Genomic DNA, 21698 nt, shown 5'->3' with positions numbered 1-21698 from the left:
GAAGATTTATTGTATAAAAAAATGAAGTGTCGTGACTCGATTAACTTAGTATTCCAACCCATCGAGATGAATGGCAACCCTTAATGTTAAAGTCATGAAAATTTCAAGAAACGCTCGTATTAATTTACTGTATCATATAATGCGTGTTCTAGTTCAATTTAATATTACAGTTGAATTTCTTATTCCGATGGTGTTAGCGCATATCCTTGGCAGTTGAAATGGAATGTCTGTCCTGTGGGCGGACATTTTACGGACCCGAATTAATTCGGGAAAATTCTAGATCCGGCCATTGTGGAAAGCTTTCTGGAATTCCGCATCCTGAAGGAGATGAGTACAGCTGTACCGCACCCCGAATATTGCGAGAGAGAGCAAGCTCATTACCGCATATTTCGTTCCGGCGGGATTATTTATATTGTTCTTAAAATATTCAAAGCTAAAGCAAATGGAAACTTCTCTCGCTTCTTTTAAGGATGCTAAATTACTAGAGAATAATGAGTATGTATTAAGTTATTAAAATATTCATCGATTATTTATAAGAATTATGTCTAATCCACAAAAAATCTACTTTTTTGCACTTTATAAAGAAAGTCATCAACATTTTCTGATTATTTAAAAAAATCAAAATATTCGTTTTTTGTTTTTCAAATATTAAATCTCCTTAAGTGAATGTAATAATTAGAAACACACGCAACACATTGCTTATGGCACAGAGCGGCTGAAATATTATATACTCACAAGCATTATAAAAATAATTAAATTAGAATTGTGTACTTTCTGTTTTCTTTCTATTCCATTTAACCAGACTGAGTAACACTTGACTAACCTAACATTTAAGGGTTTTGTGGATTTCTAGAATGTGAAGTTATTTGGAAAAAATCTCACGTACATTATTAATAATGGTTTCAATTATATTGTACATCCATATAACTCTAAGGGGCAGGGCGTCGCGACGCGTCGTAAGTTTTTAACACTCCGAATAAAAGAGATGGGAGTATATTATCATTACATTCAGGTCAACTCTGATGGCGTTAGGTCAAAAAATTTACTCTGTAAGCCTTGGTATTTTTGATACCATCACACACGCAAAAACAAACCCTTAAAAATACATAGACTAATTAGAACACTGCAATATAAAACATTCAAAATTAAATATGCGTTAGTTAATCAATTCATAAAGAAGTTAACCTGCGTATAGCCAAATAATCGGGAATTTGGCAAATCATCTTAAGTTGGTACGTAAGACATTGTTTTTCGATGTAAATAAGGGATGTTTATTGACGATTAAGTAGTTAAACTATCTTAATCGTAATGTTTGCTTATGATGTACGAGACACTAAGTGAACTTCGAATGAAACATTCGTAGCTTACTGTAATATAATAATGTTAAATTGTATTCGCACAGATTAATATTAGATAAGTTAACTCCGTGATTTTCTATTCAACAAATACTGTTAAATACATATGCCGATAATTTTGTATACCACAAAGCGAAGAAAATACAGTTAACCCCATATTACTAAACTATCCTACAAATGACATCGTTACTAAAGATTCGTATGTCAATAGTACGATACAGAAATCAAACGGGAATAAATAAGATAATCAAAAACTTTTGATATTTTAGAAGTAAAAGTAACATTCTTTGGGTTAAAGAATGAAAAAAAATGGTACATTAGGAAGATACTGCGAAGCAGGGGGCGCAGGAACGACGCGAACATCGTTTTTTCCAGGAATCGTCATTTTGCCGTCGAAATTTTTACGATAGTTTAGTATCCTAGGGTTAAGTACTAATGTTCTGGCCAAATATGACCAAAAAAAATTATCGCGTGGTGACATAAAGTTGACTTTACATAGAGTCAGTTACTGACGCCAGTACTGGCGCCGAGAACTGACTTACACAGTTCACACCGGGAATATAAAAGTCAGCACTTGTCAATGATCAAATCAAATCAATTTATACGGTAACAGTACCGAGTCAACACTGACTTGCCTTGTGTTTGAAGTCAGTTACTGACGCTTTGTAAATCTGGCCTAAACGCTATATAAATTCAACACGGAAAACAAGCGAATTTTCATTGATGCAAGGTCTCATTGATGTCGACAATCCAGGCCTTCTATAAGCGGTAAAAGCATCACGAATATGATACCAAATGGTAAGAAAATTTAGTAGTTGTCTGAGTCATTAAATTTATATCGCATTTAAGCTCTCTAAAGAAAATAGATCTTTAAACATATTAAATTACAATATACGTTTAAATAAAAGTGTAGCGGTTCATTTGTTCAACATCTTAAATGTCCTAAGTATGTATTTTTTACGAATGTTTAGTAAGAACGTCACTCGTAGGATAGTTTATTAATTTAGGGTTGAATTTAGTAAATATATGTTTTTAACTGATATTTTGTGTAAAGAATCCTCGTAATACGCATATATTAATATAACATGAACTAACCTGGGTTACTGCCGATGAGAGAACTGTCCAGTTGCCACTTGGGCGTCCGATAGTCCAGTGTTTGGAAGAACACCGCTAGCATAGCGGCGAAGAATCCCACGAGGACCGCATAGAATATGAGGTAAAATAATATTATTTTCGCTGAAAAGAAGAGAAAACATAACGTTAGACATGTCATCATTCATTTCTAATAAATATTCAATGTATTGAAGAAAAAGAAGGAACGATAGAAATCCATAGATATTTGAATATTGGATGTATGATATCTTCTTCTTCGAACCCTTATACGCATTAAATTGTGCATAAAGCACTGTATCGTATCGATGCGATGTTACATTGATCATTAATCATTTGAAGGTAAGATGAGAAGGCAAGCAGTCTTGCGCTTCAGCTAATGTTAATAGTAGATAAATCTTAGAGTGAAAATAACTTGTATTTATTTTAACCTCTCCAGGAATCGAACCCGGGGCTTCCGAACGCGCTAACCACTACACTACAGACGGGGACAAAATCTTATTTACTAGTACACATAAAAACTTATAATTCATTTAAGATTTCATAATGAAACGTTTCATAATATGCGTCCGCGAATGATTAAAACAATTTTTTAGACTCTTTTTTAAACATTCGACTTGTGAACTGTTCCGTTTTTTATTTCAATATTGTTCAATTTTATGCAATACTTTATTGATCGCCACAATTTTTATGAAAGACAACAGAAAAACAAGTTTTTAGACACTTTTTTTTAAACATTCGGCTTGTGAGCTGTTTCGTTTTTATTACAATATTGTTAAATTTTATGCAATAATTTATTGATCGCCACGATTTTTAAAAAAGAAAATAAATATGAATTTACTCGGGACAGATTTCTGTTGAAAGCGTGTTAATCGATTATTCAATAAGATTACATAAAATTAAATATAAACTTTAGTTTAGATATAAATATAAAAAAGTGATATTCTTTTAATTGATTTCATTATAACATTCTTGGTATCTGAAAACATGAAGTTGCTTGCATGCGAAATGAAGACACCAGAGTGAAAAATCGATCAGACGGTAGGAAAAGCCAATGCACGGTGCATATTTCATATTCACGGCGACACGAAGTTTCCACCCTACAGTAACTAGTACTGTGTAACGCTACCGTCATGTCAGCATGAAACCCTTACATAATTCATGAGGTAACTACCGCATATTAAGTATTCGGCCACCCAACGTGGAGCACAAGACCTGTTCCCACAACCTACATAATGTAATGCACGTGTACAATATACTCAGTACACTCCTAGCTATCTTGTAGATGGATAATTTGAATCGTTTATTCAAATCATATCTAAAGATAGTTCAAAGCTTTGGTAAAGCATTCACCCTTATCAACCACCGAGAAAGCTTTTACGTTGCTTTTCAGAGCCACATGTAGAGAGTAACGAATGTGTTAAGGCCATACTCGCAATTATAAAACTCAGCTTCCGGCAACGCATAAGCAGGTCGTTAGGTCACGCCCAATTTTTTTAGAATATTTGAATTTTTGTGTTTAAGAATATGTATTGTATTTTTATGTTATATTTTTATATATTTTAAAATGGTGTTTTAAGTGAAAAATCAATTATACAAAATGTTTTTTTTAATTTAGAGAAAATTAAGTTACGACTTAACGAATACTGGGCTGTAAGAAAATCTTGGAAAAGATGTGACAGTAAATTTATGACAATGTATTATGACAAAATTAATTGAATTCAAATGTTCAATGTCATCCCGAAATGATGATTAAAACGTATATAATAATAAAATAAAAACTACTGTTGTAAATTTATTTATTTCCTCGACTTGCTTCGCATAGCGCATACTAGCTTTTTTGTTTTATAATTGCTTTACGAGATTGAATTTTTTGTTGATATTTCTAGGTGGACCTGCTTTTTATATAATAAAATAACTGTATAATTTTTCGACGTATATTTTATTTGACCAATGACCAGGTTTCATCATTACCGACACCATCAGGCTGGTCTCAACGAAACGTACAGTCAATTTATTTATTTTTAAATAGTGTAATTATATGTGTCTCTTTAAATATGTAATTAATAGTGTAATTAAAAATATGTATTCTCTATTTTCCGACATGAATATTATGAATTTTTTTCTCACATGTTTGATAACATTGTTTAACTGTTAAGTACATGTGAACTTGGGTACGATAAGTGTATTTACGGATTAGCACATCCGTTTTGTGTGATTCTTTGACAAATGGCAACACATATGTACATATAATAAAACATTACGCGCGATTCACAGTGGTGCCACTCATGTATCGGGCCATTCTTTGCTCGTGAGCCTAACATAACTAGCGCACATAAAACTTGATGGACGTGCTTTATCGTTGACAAACGGCTTTCGTAGGGCACGGGGTTCTCCCGCTCTCCACCCAATCACTCTACCCCCGGAGCAACGCCGAAGGCTTTCCCGGAAACTGGAACGCCTTCTGGGAGCGGTTTCCGCTTCTGTAGCTCCTATAAGCAATCTGATAAATATGCCGGCCGGTGGAAGGGAGCTTTTGTCGGAAAAAAATAGAAAAAGAGCTTTGGGCGCTGTACCTACAGAGTTTTTACATATGTGCCTACGCTCAGAACTTTTACACAAATTACTAAGGATTATTTTTTAATCTACATTATGGCATGAAAAAGTAAGTAGATATCAACATTTACAATATTTTGAGTGTGTCCAAATTTTCTTCACAAATCTGGGTTAATCAACTTAGAATTATTTACATTGATATCTCAACATAGATAAATAAAAATATGGAAGTCATCTAAGTGATTTTTAGACGTGATTAAGCACACTTAAACCGGTCTATGACAGATCGTAAACCCTGTAAATATAACCCTATAAACTGCCATACTTTTTTTTTATATATCTTGAGATAACAATAGAAATTAACATCATTTGAAGAATTATACCTTTGTTATAAGAGTATTTTATTGCACTCTCGAGAAAAGAACGTCAGAGTATATTGCTATAATTACAATATGCTGTATTAATAAATACCTTAAACTCCTACATAAAGCAAGTTTAGTAGCATTAAACTTATCTGATTCAAAATTCAAACAATCTCTTTTTCGTAACGTACTGTTTTCATCAAATGTATTATATTATATGTATATTAAATATATTATATGTATTTTAAAAGGCTGACAAGATTCTTTGTATATGATATACACGACTAGATTTTCCCAAATATTGGATAACCACTTAACCACTAAGCGTGTAATATATCCATGTTCATTTTGAAAATTTTTATTCGCATAAATTGGATGATGGGTAAAAATGTCTTAAAATAACCCCATTTCCATTAACTGGCAAAATCTTAATGCAGTAACCTACTGAGAGTAACCTATTTTATTCTGGCAGTCCGACTTAAAGAATCGCGTGTTATGAAGCTATACGTTGGCAGCGCGATAACAAAATAACCTTAGAAATAGCTTTTTCTAACATAACGTTCCGAAACGCCGGCAATTGCTTACATTTTTATTGCAGTGAAAACGTAATGTAAAAAAATATGTAAGTAAAAAAATACGAAAATTGCCCTACACTTATAATGTTCCTCGTGAACATAAAAACACTTAAAATGTAACAAAGACTGACTGTTAAATTCACTATAGTTTAAAGATAATGATAAGAAAACACACTAATTTCATTATTTCTTTGCTTTATGAATATAATTCTATTACATAAATTTACTCCATATTATCTTTAAGTCATGTATCTACGGTGTTACGCAGAGTAGTATAGGTTTACTTCCCAGAGAGGCAAAATAAATACACATGTATGTGTTTGATGTAGTGTCCAATGCTCCATTCAGTACAGATCAACGTCAGAAAAAGAAGAAAAAGCAGAAGAGTATATCAACCATTATGTGAAAATTTTGATCAGTAACTGCTTTTAGTTACCATAAACATTGTATTTAATAACTTGTAATTGTACGAAATGCAGTGTGTCCCATTGATCATCGAAATATAAAAAAATAATGTATTCAACTGCGCTGTGAAATTGCGATTGCGTATTTTATTATTTATGATAGGTCGTAAATTTCCATTATAATCCAGAGGGTGGTTCTCCAAATAAGGGTCTGATAACCCTTGGGACGATGTTTAAAGCGGTCGGTAAAGGTTAAATAATATACAAAATAAGCTTTAAAAATGGAGTTTTCACATTACCGGTTTAAGTATGTCCAACATAAATAATTACCCTCACATTCGTTACAAAATAAAGAATAAAGATTAATATCATATTCCGGCAAATTAAAGTATACGAGAGCGAGAGTTTTACTGAAATCCCTGAAGTATTCTGAAAACAACCTTTAAAATACACATATGGTATAATGACCTTACCTTTAAAATACACATAAAATGAATAAGCAAAAAAACCTTTAAAAAATTAGAAAAAATCGATCAACATATTAGAAATAGACGAACCAATATTTTATTACTTCATAGTCACCCGCTATCTGCATCCAATGGTGCATAGGGCACTGCATCGTATTTACGCAATGTTATCATTATTTACACGAAGCCAAGGTGATCACTCCTGCGCTTCAGTGACCAGGGTAATATTAAATAAATACAACAGTGTAAAATCACCAATATTTATTTTCACCCCCCTGGGAGTCGAATCCGGGACCTCCATTATGGTGGCTATGTTAAATACGCTAACCATTATACTACGGAGGCGGACATTTCACCCGATAACCAAACCTAATTTAAGGCACCCAGGTTGGAACCTCTTCAAAATTGTACCAATACATATAAGTCCGACATTCAATAGATGAGCAGCTTACTTGCGTGAAATTTAATAAATAAAATGACAAACTTTCGTTGTTTTTATGCACGGCAAAAGTTTGCCCAAAACTTTTGTCATTTACATTCCAAATGTAAAACTTTTTTCAGATTCTAGAATGGTTGTTTGAAACAATGACGGTATTGTTTGGCTATCTCGCCGCCCATCGTGTTCCCAGTGCAGTAGTAGACACTAGGGCGGGGGCTCCGCTGCAAGGGCGGGGAGGGGGCGGGGGCGCGATGCAAGGCGCCGGGCGCCAGACCGAGTGGCGCCCCGCCTACACGCGAGTTCACGGAATGCCTCATTTTTACGGATCTGCAAATTCTATTGATCTGTTTTCGCTGCCTTGTGACCGAATTGTATTGTAACCTATGAGACACGAAAGGAACATTTAAAAAAAATCATTTACGCATTCAATTAAATTTATAGACAAATTCACGGGTTGCACTATACACGTATTATATTTATTTGATTTATTTTAATGTGTAGACAAATAAAATAAATCATACAGATATAGTACGTTCAATTCTGTTATATTTGTAGGTTAATTCATGGATTGAAGCACGATTTCCTTTATTCATCTAAAAATAAACTGATTTATGTAGTTTAATGCTATATTTTTGCATTTAATTTTTGTGTCTTCGAAAAACCGAAGTAGGCGAAATTTAAAAGCATACTCAAATCATTTTCGAGTTATTTGTAATTATTTTTTTTTTTTTTTAAATAAAATCGCTTAAACATGTTCATTCAAATTCATAATCGTTTTTTAAGAAATCTCTAGTTACTGCTTCATATATTTTTTTGAAAAAAAAAACTAAAAACGTATCACGACAAATTACATTTGTGACAACAAGGTATTTGTACTAATTTGGGATATTTTTTTTAATAATTGGTGTTCAATTGTTCATTATGTTTATACAGGTTTAAAGCCACAATTTTGTTTTAAGCAAGCATTATTTTTAATCACATTATTTTTTCATCACGATCACGCAAAAATGCTACTTTGTAGGAAATTAACAGCGCGAATGTCCAACGTTTTGTAAAATTGAGTTATGAAAGCAATTTATTAAAAAGTGTGAGCTGAAGGATTATATTCCCTTTACAAATTGTACATCATTTAATATCACTCATTTTAACGCGACGACAAAAACGAATGTAAAATATGAAGAGTGATTTAGTACGGGGAACGGGGATAATAATAATTTTTGGAATTATTATTCATTTTATGGCACGTTATTTGAATCATAATAACTAAACGTTTTATCAAATATTCCGTAAGTTACACTATATATATTTTTACGCGTTATTTCAGCCGATGTTCTGGATTAATGAAGTTTCTGAAGTAGATATTATTAAGGTTTCATCAATATCTTTGGTATTTTTTTCGAAGCAAGTATTATTGATAACCTTTTGTATTACTATTCAATTTCCATTTATTTTGAAGCAATTTGACGAAAAAATGGTCGCAAATCCCCTAGAAATTCGGATAGGATTATTGGGAATTTAAGCATGGAATATAGACTAAACAAAATGTATTATACGCCAAAGTATTACGGATCATATACGGCTTCGTTTTAGGTAAGTTAGGTAACCGGATATGTGAAGTTATATCAGCAGGCCATTCTGTGGTCACAGTATCGATTTCCCGATAGTAATTAAATCTGTTTTGCAATACCATCGTCATTTTCACTATAAAGTTATATTACACGTTTTATCAAAACTTTCATATTAATTGCAATTCTAATAAATTATAATGATGTCACCTAACTTTTCCAATATTTTTTAATAATTTCTAAATTTCATAATTTGCGTATATATGTTTTTTATCTCAAATATACTTGTATTAAGGTCGTTTTCTCAAAACTATTTTTTGTGTGCTTCAGTAGGGGATGTTTATTATTACATATAGTTTGTACATTAAAAATATTACTACTGTTTAAATAAAATACGGAATAATGATAAAATAATTTGAACGATTTTATTTTAACATCGGTTCTAACTATGCTCGTCTACGAGTTGAAAAAGAAAATTGGGAAAGAAGGAAAAAAGTGTACCTACTTCCAGTGTATTTTTACTAAAATGCACACATTTTAAATGTTAAATTTCACAATGCTAGCGGGTAAACAAAATAAAGTAGATATCAAGATGCCGCTATGAGCGATGTTAATTATTGGGTGTGTTGCTGTTACATTTTCAACAGATGATACTCCGATTGCGGGAAAAAAGAAACGGTTTAAAAAACACGTGTGCAGCAGAATGTTGAGTTAAAAATTTAAAAAAATTGAAAGACTTAAGATCTTAAACGAACGAATTTTTAAAAATATATTTATAATGATTACACTTAATGTAAACAAAGCTTACGGCGTAGAAAATCAGAATTGAATTTGCTTTAAAATTTTAATATAATATAAATTACGAACAGGAACATAATTTTAACTTTTAAATATTAACCTCAAATATCGATTTCTTAACAACAATTAACAGTAGATTATTTTTTGACATCTCATCAAAAATGAAAATCTTTACATCTCACCAATAGATGTCTCTAGTGAAGTTCTAGTGAAAAAAGAACAAGGTTTCTAAATTGGTTCATGTATAAAGAACTTCCAAGAATTCGAGTAGTGTGGTTGTCAATAACTTTACACACGTGTAACATTCACCAATTCTACCCATTATTGACAACCACACTACTCAAATTCTTGGAAGTTCTTTATACATGAACCAATTTAGAAACCTTGTTCTTGAATCACTAGAACTTCACTAGAGACATCTATTGGTGAGATGTAAAGATTTTCATCTTTGATGAGATGTAAAAAAATAATATGAAAATAACTCCTGTAATTGGAGATAATCCAGATTTTGTGAACAAGTATTTGGACACACTCAAAATGTTGTAATTAACAGTATCTTTAATCCAAGAAAAAGAGATGAAGATGTAGAATGACAAAATCGATTACTTCAAATTTTGAATCAACAATAACAGAGCCGTGAGAGGGGTGCTGGCATCTACGATAAGCGTGAATGAAATCTCATGTAAATATCGCACATTACGTGGAGAATTACATATTATATTATATACACGCATAAGTACCTACATAAATAACGACGAGCTCGACAAGAGTTGGCGGGCTAAGCGGATAAGGTGACATTATGGGGTGACTTTCCGTTTTATACGGCGGAAGAAGTATGAGTGTAGAGCACCCTACAACCCCGCCCTTATGTAAGTATTCGTATTTTGTTATTCCTCAACATGGTGAAAAAAAAATCATAAATTTCTTTGCAGCGTTGAAAACGATTTTCCAAGAATATTGCAATTAGCACCAGTGGCAGAAAAAAACAATAAGGGGTTCAAAATTCAATAAAAGTATGTTTTAGAAAAATAAAATTTATATATGAGTTTAGGATTTTATCTGTCTATAGGGAAAAAATTGTCAAGTGTCATATTGAAAAGTTTTTTTTTGGTGACGAAATATGCCATAAATAACCACCCTCATAAATTTTTCTGTTATCGAATAAAGTTTGCTTCTCTCCATTATTGTTGCAATGGCTACTGTCGATAGATTTTCTACTAAAGTAACAATTTTCGTTCTACTTAGTTGCAAACAAGTTAGAACAAAAGTTTACCTTCTACGTAATGAATAAAGTATCAGTGCTTATAGTGAATATTCTCTAAATTTTTGAAAACGTATTCGAGCTAACCCCCAAATCTTTTCTGAAATTTTCAGGACATAGTTGTATTTTCAGTTAGTTGTTAGTTCATTTTAATTTTCAGGTAATAGTTAATTTTAATAATAGTTATGTCTTAGTTCATTTTAATTTTAGGTAATAGTTAAGTCTTAGTTCATTTTAATTTCCAGGTAGTTGTAACGAAGGTATACTCTACATTGTTAATATAAAATATCGATTTTTGTACTGCGTAAAGGTTCAATAAGATTATTAATATCTTTATAATTATTTTAATAAAAACTGTAACCACAATCTCAAAAACTACCTTCAAAACAATTCATTTTTTTTGCATAAATACGTAATTTAAACGCGAAAAACTGTATTTTTTAAATTAATATTATATGTATTATATTTCATATTTTGTACCGACATTTCTAGTGGAAATGTATTTTTTAAATATATATATATATATATATATATATATATATATATATATATATATATATATATATATATATATATATATATATATATATATATATATATATTATATATATATATATATATATATATATATATATATATATATATATATATATATACATATATATATATATATATATATATATATATATATATATATATATATACATATATATATATATATATATATATATATATATATATATATATATATATATATATATATATATATATATATATATATATATATATATATATATATATATATATATATATATATATATATATATATATATATATATATATATATATATATATATATATATTTTTTATAATATATTTCATAAGAATAAAAATGGAAAACCTATAGAGGTACTGTTTTATTATACTTTTTTTATTGAAAATATATTTTATTTTATTATGTCTTTTACATCTTATATATTTTACTGTATTCATATCTTTTAATATTTATACAATGTAGGTACATGGATTCTTTGCATATAACATTTATAATTACTCTAGAAATGAAGCGAACAAGACGGTTTAATAGTTAATCTACTCATTTTTTTCTAAACCATAACGGTATGGTATATTTAAGTATGTTAGTACTTTAAAACCATGGCTATAAATAACCAATGAGCTTTCAATACAAAGGCTTTGCGAGAACTGCGAATAGTCCATTAACGTGTAAATTATTGAGCGCTAGTAACGAGTTCCCATCACTTTTATTCCAGTAAAATGAACTTTATGTCTTTAAATTACATTTGCGCAGAATAATGTACTTTATTTCCGTCTTTTATTCAAGTATTCTATCTGGTACATGCTTACTGTTTCACCCGCGACATATCACGCGACAATTTCATGATTCCATTTACTTTATTAAGACGTGTATTTCTTACAAAAACATTCAAACTCTTATCCGCACCCCGATGGTGCATAGGGCACTGCATCATATAAACGCAGTGTTATCTTGATCGTTAACACATGAAGCTCCAGGTACCAGTCTAGGATAATATTGAATAAATATTATAGTGAAAAAATCACTTCTATTTATTTGACCCCCCCTGGGAATCGAACCCGGGACCCCCAGTACGGTAGCTAGCGTGCTGACCATTACACTATGGTGGCGGACATAATTTAAAAATATAATATTCTATATATATATAATAAGGCAAAATAACTGTACAAATATAACTTTTTCCACCTTTATTTAATTTGACCACTGTCTTTGACCACTGTCTGGGTTTATCCGACACCATCAGACTGGTGTGTCAGTAACGACAAAACCCGGTCACTGATTAAGTAAAATAAAAGTGAAAAAAGCTATAAAATTATTGATTTATTATATAAGATGCAGTTCCACCAAGAAATGTCAATAAAAAACCAAAATATAATTTTCTTTATATTATGAAACTGTTCTAGTCTTCATTAAAAATATTTTGCGGCATTATACTACATAACTTAGTTTATTTTAGAAATGTGAAAATATCTATCCTGCATAATTATTTTTTTTTTATCATTTCGAGTTCAAATTCATGCCTTTGCAATTTGTAATTATTTCGAGGCATGGTTGATAATTGATATTCTATTATACGAACGTGATTAAATCCATTCCATTATGTACAAATAATGACGCATCAATTAATTAGTTTCATCCAATTCGGCTGAAATAATCCATACTAAAGCTGTCCGCAAAATGCATATATTCGTACATATAATGTAGGTTATATAAATGCAATACGTACATTCAACACATCAACATAATCCCGAATGAAATCCTTGTGAAATTAGTCGTTTGATTATGATACAATTATACATTAGTATAAATAGAGATCACCATTAATGTGAAAGATAATAAACGAAATGTAATTTGGTTTTTAAATACAAACATTTTGGCAAACGTGGAGAACATTTTTTTCCATTTTGCATAGTTTTATTTTACACGATTTGACATGATTTATAACGATTTTCTTTTCTTTAAATGAGAAGGAAAGGATAAATATTTTTTTGCGTTCTCGCAACTTATAATAAGAGTGAAATGAAGTTTATTCAAACTTATAAGCACTATCCGCATTCAATGGTGCATAGGGCACTGAATCATATTGACGCAGAGTTATCTTGAACGTTACTTGCATGAAAGCTAGGTGATCAGTCCTGGGCTTCAGAGACCAGTCCAGGGTAATATTAAATAAATATAAGAGTGTAAAATCACCAAAAAAAATTACTCTCCCCTGGGAATCGAACCCGGGACCTCCAGCATGGTAGATAAACACACTACCCATTAAACCACGTAAGCTCACAATATTATTCACGATATTTTTTTTCTAAAGAAAGAGAAATATTTGTGTTTTTATTATTTACACAAATATTTCAATATCATACTATTTCTGTAAGCCTAAGCGGCTCATTATTAGAAATAGGTATCAAGTTGTGGTAGAGTGGGTTCGAACCGAAAAAGTCTGACTTAAGAGTCCGCAACACTAACTACGGGACCACAACCCGACACAGATATTGAAATTTTATTAATTTTTCAACAAAATAATGAAAATGTTATTATTATATATTTCCCAAATTCAATAATCATTTCAGGAAAATTTCCACTGTTTCTGCCGTCTCTGATACTTAAGCACAAGATAAGGACGAACTCGGTCATGTTCCTAGGCACTTAATACGGGTTCATTATTCCCGATCCATCCCTTTCTGAGCATTGTTCCACAAGTAGGTCAGTTAAAATGGCGGCTTTGCTGCTAAACTCCAAATACCGGCGCGTATACTCGTATAAATATGCACTCTGCAGTCGGTGTGTGTACCAGACTTGCACATAAGTAATTAATTCTGTAGCCAGGATTAAATTCTGTGACATGAGCAGTGCTCTGGATGCTTTGTTTGTTGCACCTGAATATTCTAATACCACCTTTGTACTAAAATAAAGGCATCCATGTAGGTACATAGAGATATTAGAACAGAAATTGTAGTCGGGAAGCTTTGAGGTAATTTGCTACACGGGGTGAATGCTGACACGTAGTTTTACGTGTAAAAAATGTTTATTTTTTAATCATGGCCATCTAAATTTATATTGTATAAATCTATTTATATGTATACAGAAGGTAATCTGGTGAATAACGGTAGGTAAATAAAAATTATGGGTTTTTAAAACTAGTACATTAGTGGAATTTGATTGATTGTCATTCATTTAGGATATATATATATATATATATATATATATATATATATATATATATATATATATATATATATATATATATATGTACTATATTAGAGTTAGTGATTGGTTATATTTTCACATACTTCTGTATATTTTCCGCCTCTGTGGTGTAATGGTAAAATGCACAATCGGGTGCGGATAAGGGTTGGAAGAAGAAGAAGAATACCTGAATTGTTAGTAGAAATTTTACAGTAAACAAATATCCATGGAAATACTACGTTAAGATCATCTTTATGTGAAATCTACGTATTTTGTGGACTACAATAAGACATGAACCCATCACATACGGTGCAACGTCAACGTTAATATTTCTATCATTCAAATCATTCAATCCTGTAAGTTCTTCTTAAATGACTTGACTCTATAAATCGAGGGTTCGACGCAGAAGTGTAAATCTTCAAATGCATACATACAAAAATATTACAGATAGTCGGTGTTTGTTCCTTTCAACTAGGCAGCCGAAATGTGCCGCGAGTCCTTATTGTAAATTCCATCCCTGCAATTCTCGAGCCTTCCAGGTCGATAGGAGGGGTGGCCGGGGGAGCTCGTGACGCAACCGCTGACCTCCTCTTGCCTCCTCTCGCCCTGCCCCCGCGAAGGGAAACAATCATTCTTCTTGTTATATATTAATCGCTCATATTGCGGCGGTTACACACTATTTATTATAACATCGCATAATCGTACATCATTCATTTCACTAACTACCTAATCGGAAAACAAAACGGCAAATGGATCAAGAACGCGGGCAAATTATAAGACTATTACGAGTCAAAATATAGCATTTTGGGAAAAACGAAAACGAAATGTTTATTTTTGGGTGAAATAAAGAAAACTTATACTTAAAATTGATCAATTCGTCATCTGTATGTCAAAAACTCCTTTTTTGTTTCGATATAAAGGTATATCAGAACAGTATTTCAAGTTATTTATCATGCGTAATTAACGCGTTATTTTCACTATAATTCCAGTCCTGGTTTAATTGATATATGTTAGAATTAGGCACTTTTTGGTTAGGCCTGTTAAATTAATAAAATATATATTTTGGAAAAACCAGGTGGTATCTACAAAAGAATTTATAAGTAAGTTGTGAGTTTTTTTTTGTTTTTTGTTAATCTGTCTTGAAAAAATCAGTAATGAAAAAGGCAATTCTGTATGTTTGAATAATCATCCCGACTCAGTCAACTGACCCCGGTTCTAATTCTTAAAGAAAACACGCTTAGAAGGATTCATAATGTTTTACTAAAGTTCAGTATCTTGATCAAACTTACATATTTAAAAATAAATAGTTTTATTTCTGAACATAATATCTTTCTATCTTTAGAAATACATTTTCAAACCACGATACACTTTAAAGGTCAGTAATAATAATAGCTTATGAATACTTGCAATTCAATCAATAAATCCATTCCTGGCCAGACTCAGTAGGTCATTCTATTTATATGACAATTTATTTACGTACAGATGATATACGAGTTTATTGTTTTAAACTTTTTTCTGTTTTCTTTAAATATTTTGTGGATTCAATAATCAATCACATTTAGAAATCCGTCAGTAACAGATAAACGAATATTTACCATCAATCCATTATCTTCATTCCAAATAATGGATTTCTCATTTTCCTCTGAACTTATAAAGCAAATGGTGCTGTCAAAAGAAACTGATTGAGAAATGGGAGTATCAAACTCGATTTATAAGTTTTTTTCCCACTCATCATCCCACAAACGTTTCCCACTAACGATTATCTATCAACAAGACTTTTGTATTCAACAACATACGAGTACATTGCACACAAATGAATATAAATCAGAAAAAATGTAAAGACTAAGGCGCAAAGATTAAAATGTTCGGCAAAACTACAAATGTACATATGATAAATGTTCGAATATAAGGTTGAGATTATTGTTATTGATAAAATTAAGATAGGTGTGTTTATATGGTTTGGGCATGTCAATCAAATGAGTGAAGAAAGACTAGTAAAATGAATTTAGTAAAACGAATTTTCAAAACATTAAATCTCACAAAGATTACTTTGAAATTCTGACGCAACATTGGATTCGAAGACGCGCGTGTTTTTACATACGTAGATTTGTTTTTAAGCGAATTTATTAGGATTTTTTATCTGTGATAAGTTAAAACGTGTTATTAACAACAACAAAAATACAAAAATGACATCTGTCGAGAATAACACCGATGCACGCAATACTAAATATTGCTTATGGCGGACAGAGTGCTTGCACATAGCATTTTCAATGTTTTTCGATTGAATTGCTGTCTCATAGATTTTTGAAAAATGTTTTGACCTAATCAAAGTTTTATGAAATTTAAAATATCATAAATGTGTCCTTTGTTTTTAAAATAACCAGACTGAGCTACAGCAAGGTGTGGCTGGGTACAGCTAGTTCAAAATATATTTTTCTTGAATCTCACGTGCGTTTTAGCTATTATGATTTAGCTATTAGCTAATTATGATTTGGCAGTATTGTAATATACCTATTGTAAAAAAAGTAAACAAAGTCTGCTGGAATTATTTGAAGCCGAAAAGTACCAAAGAGAGACGTTGATTGATTTATTTGAATCTAAAAAAAACAGCGTAGCGACGCGAATGCTGAATACACGCTTGATTCGAAATGATAACTAGGATGGTAGGGAAGTAGTGGTGACATCAAATTTGTAAATCCCGCGAGGAATGAATATAAAATCATTGTTTATGGAGTCTAAAACATGGTTCGTTATGCGGAAACGTGACACCTCTGGTGTACGGGCTTACGTGATACACAACGTGAATATTTACGTCACACACGTATAAATTATGTCTGGATAAAAATCATACCATAGCAATATCGTATGATAAAGAGATATTTTAAAATGCTTTCATAATCCTTGTTCTCATTTCATGTATACCCGAGGAATGAGAAAACATGTACAGGAAAGCCCCGATATAATGGAACTCTATTTAACGAACTTCGGATATAACGGACAAAAAATCCAGTCAAATGAAAAAACGCCGTGATAATATTATATTATACGTGCTTAAACTCAAGTGTCACCGCATGTAAACAATTAAATTTTAGCGGAAATAATACTCACAAATTATGTCTCAGAACTTCAAAAGTACAAACAAAACTGGATTCCATTTTCAAAGCAGGATTACCGAAAGTATGTCGATATCAAACAGTAACGTCACATCACGAAGAGCATCCGAAAACAATAAAAAGAATTGTGTTTTGTGTCGTTTATTTATATCTAAATACAGTTATCATATTTTCAAAAAAAGTTTTGATATATTTTAAGCCTATTTTTATATAACGGAATTTCGGCTTTAACGGATACCCCCTCCCAACAATTAGTCCGTTATATCGAGGTTTTACAGCACCTACATTAGAGTTGCCATATTTTCCGAGATCCCATCGTATACATGTATTATTTTATAAAATAAATCAAATTAATACATTAAATAAAGAAATAAGAAGTAAAAACATTCATAAACCTAGAGATCGTTTTTTTTAAATATCCTAAATTTAACGTCTTAAGTTTTTCAATTCAAATTTATGGAAGCCGATAAAAACGTATAATAACATATTATATACCGTGTCGGTACATAAAATATTACCGAGAAAAAAACCACCCATTTTTATTACCATACGAGTAGAGCGGCTACACGTAAGGAACGGAAAGGAAACGTTTTTTCGGAGATTTTACTTAAGACGTCGGAATGGCAAAAATAGACCGAATCCTTAAACCCGAAACCCCAGGGATTTTAGGGAATTTAGAAAAACTTTGACGATTAGGGATAAACTTGCTCAGAAAAAGTCACTATTAAAATACTTTTGTAAGTGAAATTGTGGGAATTGGAAGGTCTACGCTCGTGTAAGTTAGCCGTATAATATAATTTAATGTTACTTATGAAATTTGTAAGTAAAAACTCTTCTTCAAAGAACGGTTTAATTCCTCTTCAAAGGCCGATGGAGAGATATACTTTTTTTATAATTTTACATTTTTATTCGTATTCTATTGTTACCATTTAAATTCCTTACTATTTAAATTCCTAATTGCTTTTATAATTGGGTGTGGTGCATGCTTTTCTATCAGAATGTCTATATAAACATCCTCCAAGAAAACTCTATAGAAGGCTTTTGTAGGATCAACAAGACACATTTTTGCCGGTTTATTGTATTCCCTAGACTTTTCCTTCAGTTATCCCACTACAAATATTGCATTAGTGGTAGAGCGATTCCTTCTTAATCCTTGTTGTGAACAACAAGGATTGTTCTTGGTATTGTCTTGATTACCAATTATATAAGGCAAGGTTCCATTTCCACTTATATGTAAGAAAATAAATTAACGAAGAATAGTGAGCAGGTATATTAGTAAAAATAGGAAGAGGTGGATAGCAGTAATAGGTTTCTGAATTGCAAACCCGTTTTCTGACAATCTTGTATGAAGACACCGGTAATGCTAATGTGTACGAGTGATTTTCAGTGTTTTTATCTTTGAAACTTTACGATTTACCAAAATTTACCCCAGTACATTTAAATGAGAATCCTTTCCGATAAAAGCACTATAACTTTCATTTATTATCTCTTAAATAAACCACGGACAAGTCGTGCCGAGGTTCAAAACTCGGATTGAAGTAAAAAACGTTTTATCGCGATCGCTTCTATACGTTTTTCTGATTCCAGAAGGACAGACTCAAGTATGTGTCCTATCTAATATCTAAGTTAGGGACGCAGATGGGTTTCCGATATGGCTTTACGAGTGACCAGCGACCAGTTCTACGTGAGGGTGGCAAAATATATTTAGATACTTTTTTTACTACTTTCATTTAGGCGCGTCATTTTCGGAGAATCGGGTAAATTTGATTTCAAATATTCAAACCTTTCGTAAATGGGGTTGTTATTTATTCAAATAGTAGCACACAGGGATGTAACATATTCATTTCGTTTTCTATGCGGCGGTGTAATTTATTTTAGATACTTTTTGGAAAATTGTCACGAGGGATGGAAGGTTGATTTTGAATTTGAATTGAATTTTGATTACGAAAATTGATATTTCAAAAGAGAAGTTAAAATGAATTTATGGAAAAAGATGTTTATGGCAGTCTGGACATATAACCCTACCCCTAACGAAGATATAGCAGAAAGATGCCACTGGCTGGAACTGGCTATTACTTCACATAAAATTTAGCAGGTGCAAGAATTGAAAATTTGTTTGTTACAAACTAAACTAAATCATTTTACTTGTTGTCTTTTATTACAATTATTTTGTTAACTCAAAAATATATCGCTACTATCCATTGAATTGGATGTATTTCCAAACAATTCATATTGAACAATTGCAAAGCATATTTTTTCTGTAGGTTTATCCCATGCGTTCAAGAGATAAAAACAACTCTTAGCGTGGTAAAAGAAAAAAAGGTGCAGTTTAAAAATTAACTAGTTTATTTAAGTCACAGTTTACTGAAAAATCAATATAGGGTTTTTTCTCGAATGCTATCAATTTAATGCTTAAACAATTCTTAAAAATGCATTTAAAAATTACTCACACAAATCTAAAACGTTTGGTCAAAGAAACCTTGATTATGTGATAAAGCTGCATAACCTGCTCCCATTACTAATAAAGTCATTAAATTACAAAAATGTGTTCAAATGTGATTAGAAAAATTGCATAAGAAAAGTGAGTAAATTTGAAAAGGGTTTTAAGATTCGGCCATATCAGCCATTATTACACGACTCATGATAGATAAATAACTTAGTAAACAAGATTGCAATAAAGTTATTTGTTTACCATGAGTCGATATATGTTCTTTTAAACATAATTTTATAAATATGTGTGTGATGAAGATTTAATTAATAGAAATAAAAAGTCGAATTTTTACTTTTTAAAATATTGACTGTTAATAATCCGTAAAAATTTAGTGTATTTTTTTACATTATTTTGTATACAAATTAAAAGAAAACAACAAAACAAATTGCAAGAGAAGGCTGTCGAAATTTATAATAAGATACGGTGAAAAAGTTTTTCGTAACGAACGGTGTCGTTTGTAACACTTGAGGCCCCGCTGTGTTGCGGAAGGGCGGAAGGGCGGAAGATGCAAGGGGGGAAGGGATTCATCCCCCGCGCACTAATTCATCCCCTCGCGCTGCGCCGCTTGTACTTCATTAGCGGCTGTCCGGGGGAGATTTACGTGAAGGGGCGGGACAAGTACGTGGCGAACTAGAGTAGGTACCTAACGTCTCCTGTTACAGGCTCACTTCTCGTAACATGAAACTGAACAGATTAAACAAAAATCAAGACTTGGTTCGCTGAACGAATCTAGACTCTGATACTCACCATAAAACTGAAGAAACAGATGAAATAGTTTTAAAGTACTGCAAACTTTCAAAATTTTAAAAATTATACTACTTTTTTGTATCTACATTTTGTCCACCTCCGTAGTGTAATGGTCAGCACACTCGGCTACCGTTCTGGAGGTCCTGGGTTCGAATCCCAGGGGGGTCAAATAAATGTAAGTTATTTTTTAACTCTAATGTTTATTCCATATTACCCTGGACTGGTACCTGAAGCGGAGGGCTGATCACCTTTCCTTCATGTGTTAACGATCATATGATGCAGTGACTTATGCATCATTGGGGTGCGGATAAGGGTTTGAAAATGAATACCTACATTAACATTCAAATGTTTTTTTAACGGAACTTTTCAACTTTTTTCAACTTTTTCAATGATATACATAATTTATTTAAATTAATAATTTATAATAAACGTAATTTATTTTTTGTCAGTAAAACAATGGTGTGTGATTCCATAAAGACGTTTAAGCCATGTCTACCCTATTTAAGTTAAAACAAATATGGAAACATGGAAATATGGAAGAGAGGGATAATGAAAAGTAATGTGCTTTCAATTAAAATATTTAGTGTATATATATATTTTAAATGATGTATTTTCTCAGTAATCTTTAAGCGACAATGCGCACATCATAAGAATTTGAAAAAATAAACTAATCAAACATGTTTAAAAAATATGTTAATTAACAAACTGTTTTT

The 21698-nt window shown here is 31.5% G+C and overlaps 1 protein-coding gene across 2 annotated transcripts in view; it reads right to left on the bottom strand.

Moving 5' to 3' along the window:
* Nucleotides 1-21698, bottom strand: part of LOC148305634 (sodium/potassium-transporting ATPase subunit beta-2-like) — a 63165-nt gene that overhangs the window by 8756 nt on the left and 32711 nt on the right. For both annotated transcript variants that reach the window (XM_088266391.1, XM_088266392.1), the window contains one exon: nt 2451-2591. In XM_088266391.1, the coding sequence (XP_088122517.1) occupies nt 2451-2591 (141 nt within the window). The remainder of the gene's footprint in view (nt 1-2450; nt 2592-21698) is intronic.

Source organism: Brachycentrus maculatus, unplaced genomic scaffold (assembly GCF_059751285.1).
Source record: "Brachycentrus maculatus isolate JH-2025_06_01 unplaced genomic scaffold, ASM5975128v1 h1tg000267l, whole genome shotgun sequence".
In the NCBI taxonomy this organism is placed as follows: domain Eukaryota; kingdom Metazoa; phylum Arthropoda; class Insecta; order Trichoptera; family Brachycentridae; genus Brachycentrus; species Brachycentrus maculatus.
This window is presented reverse-complemented; position numbering and strand designations above follow the sequence as displayed.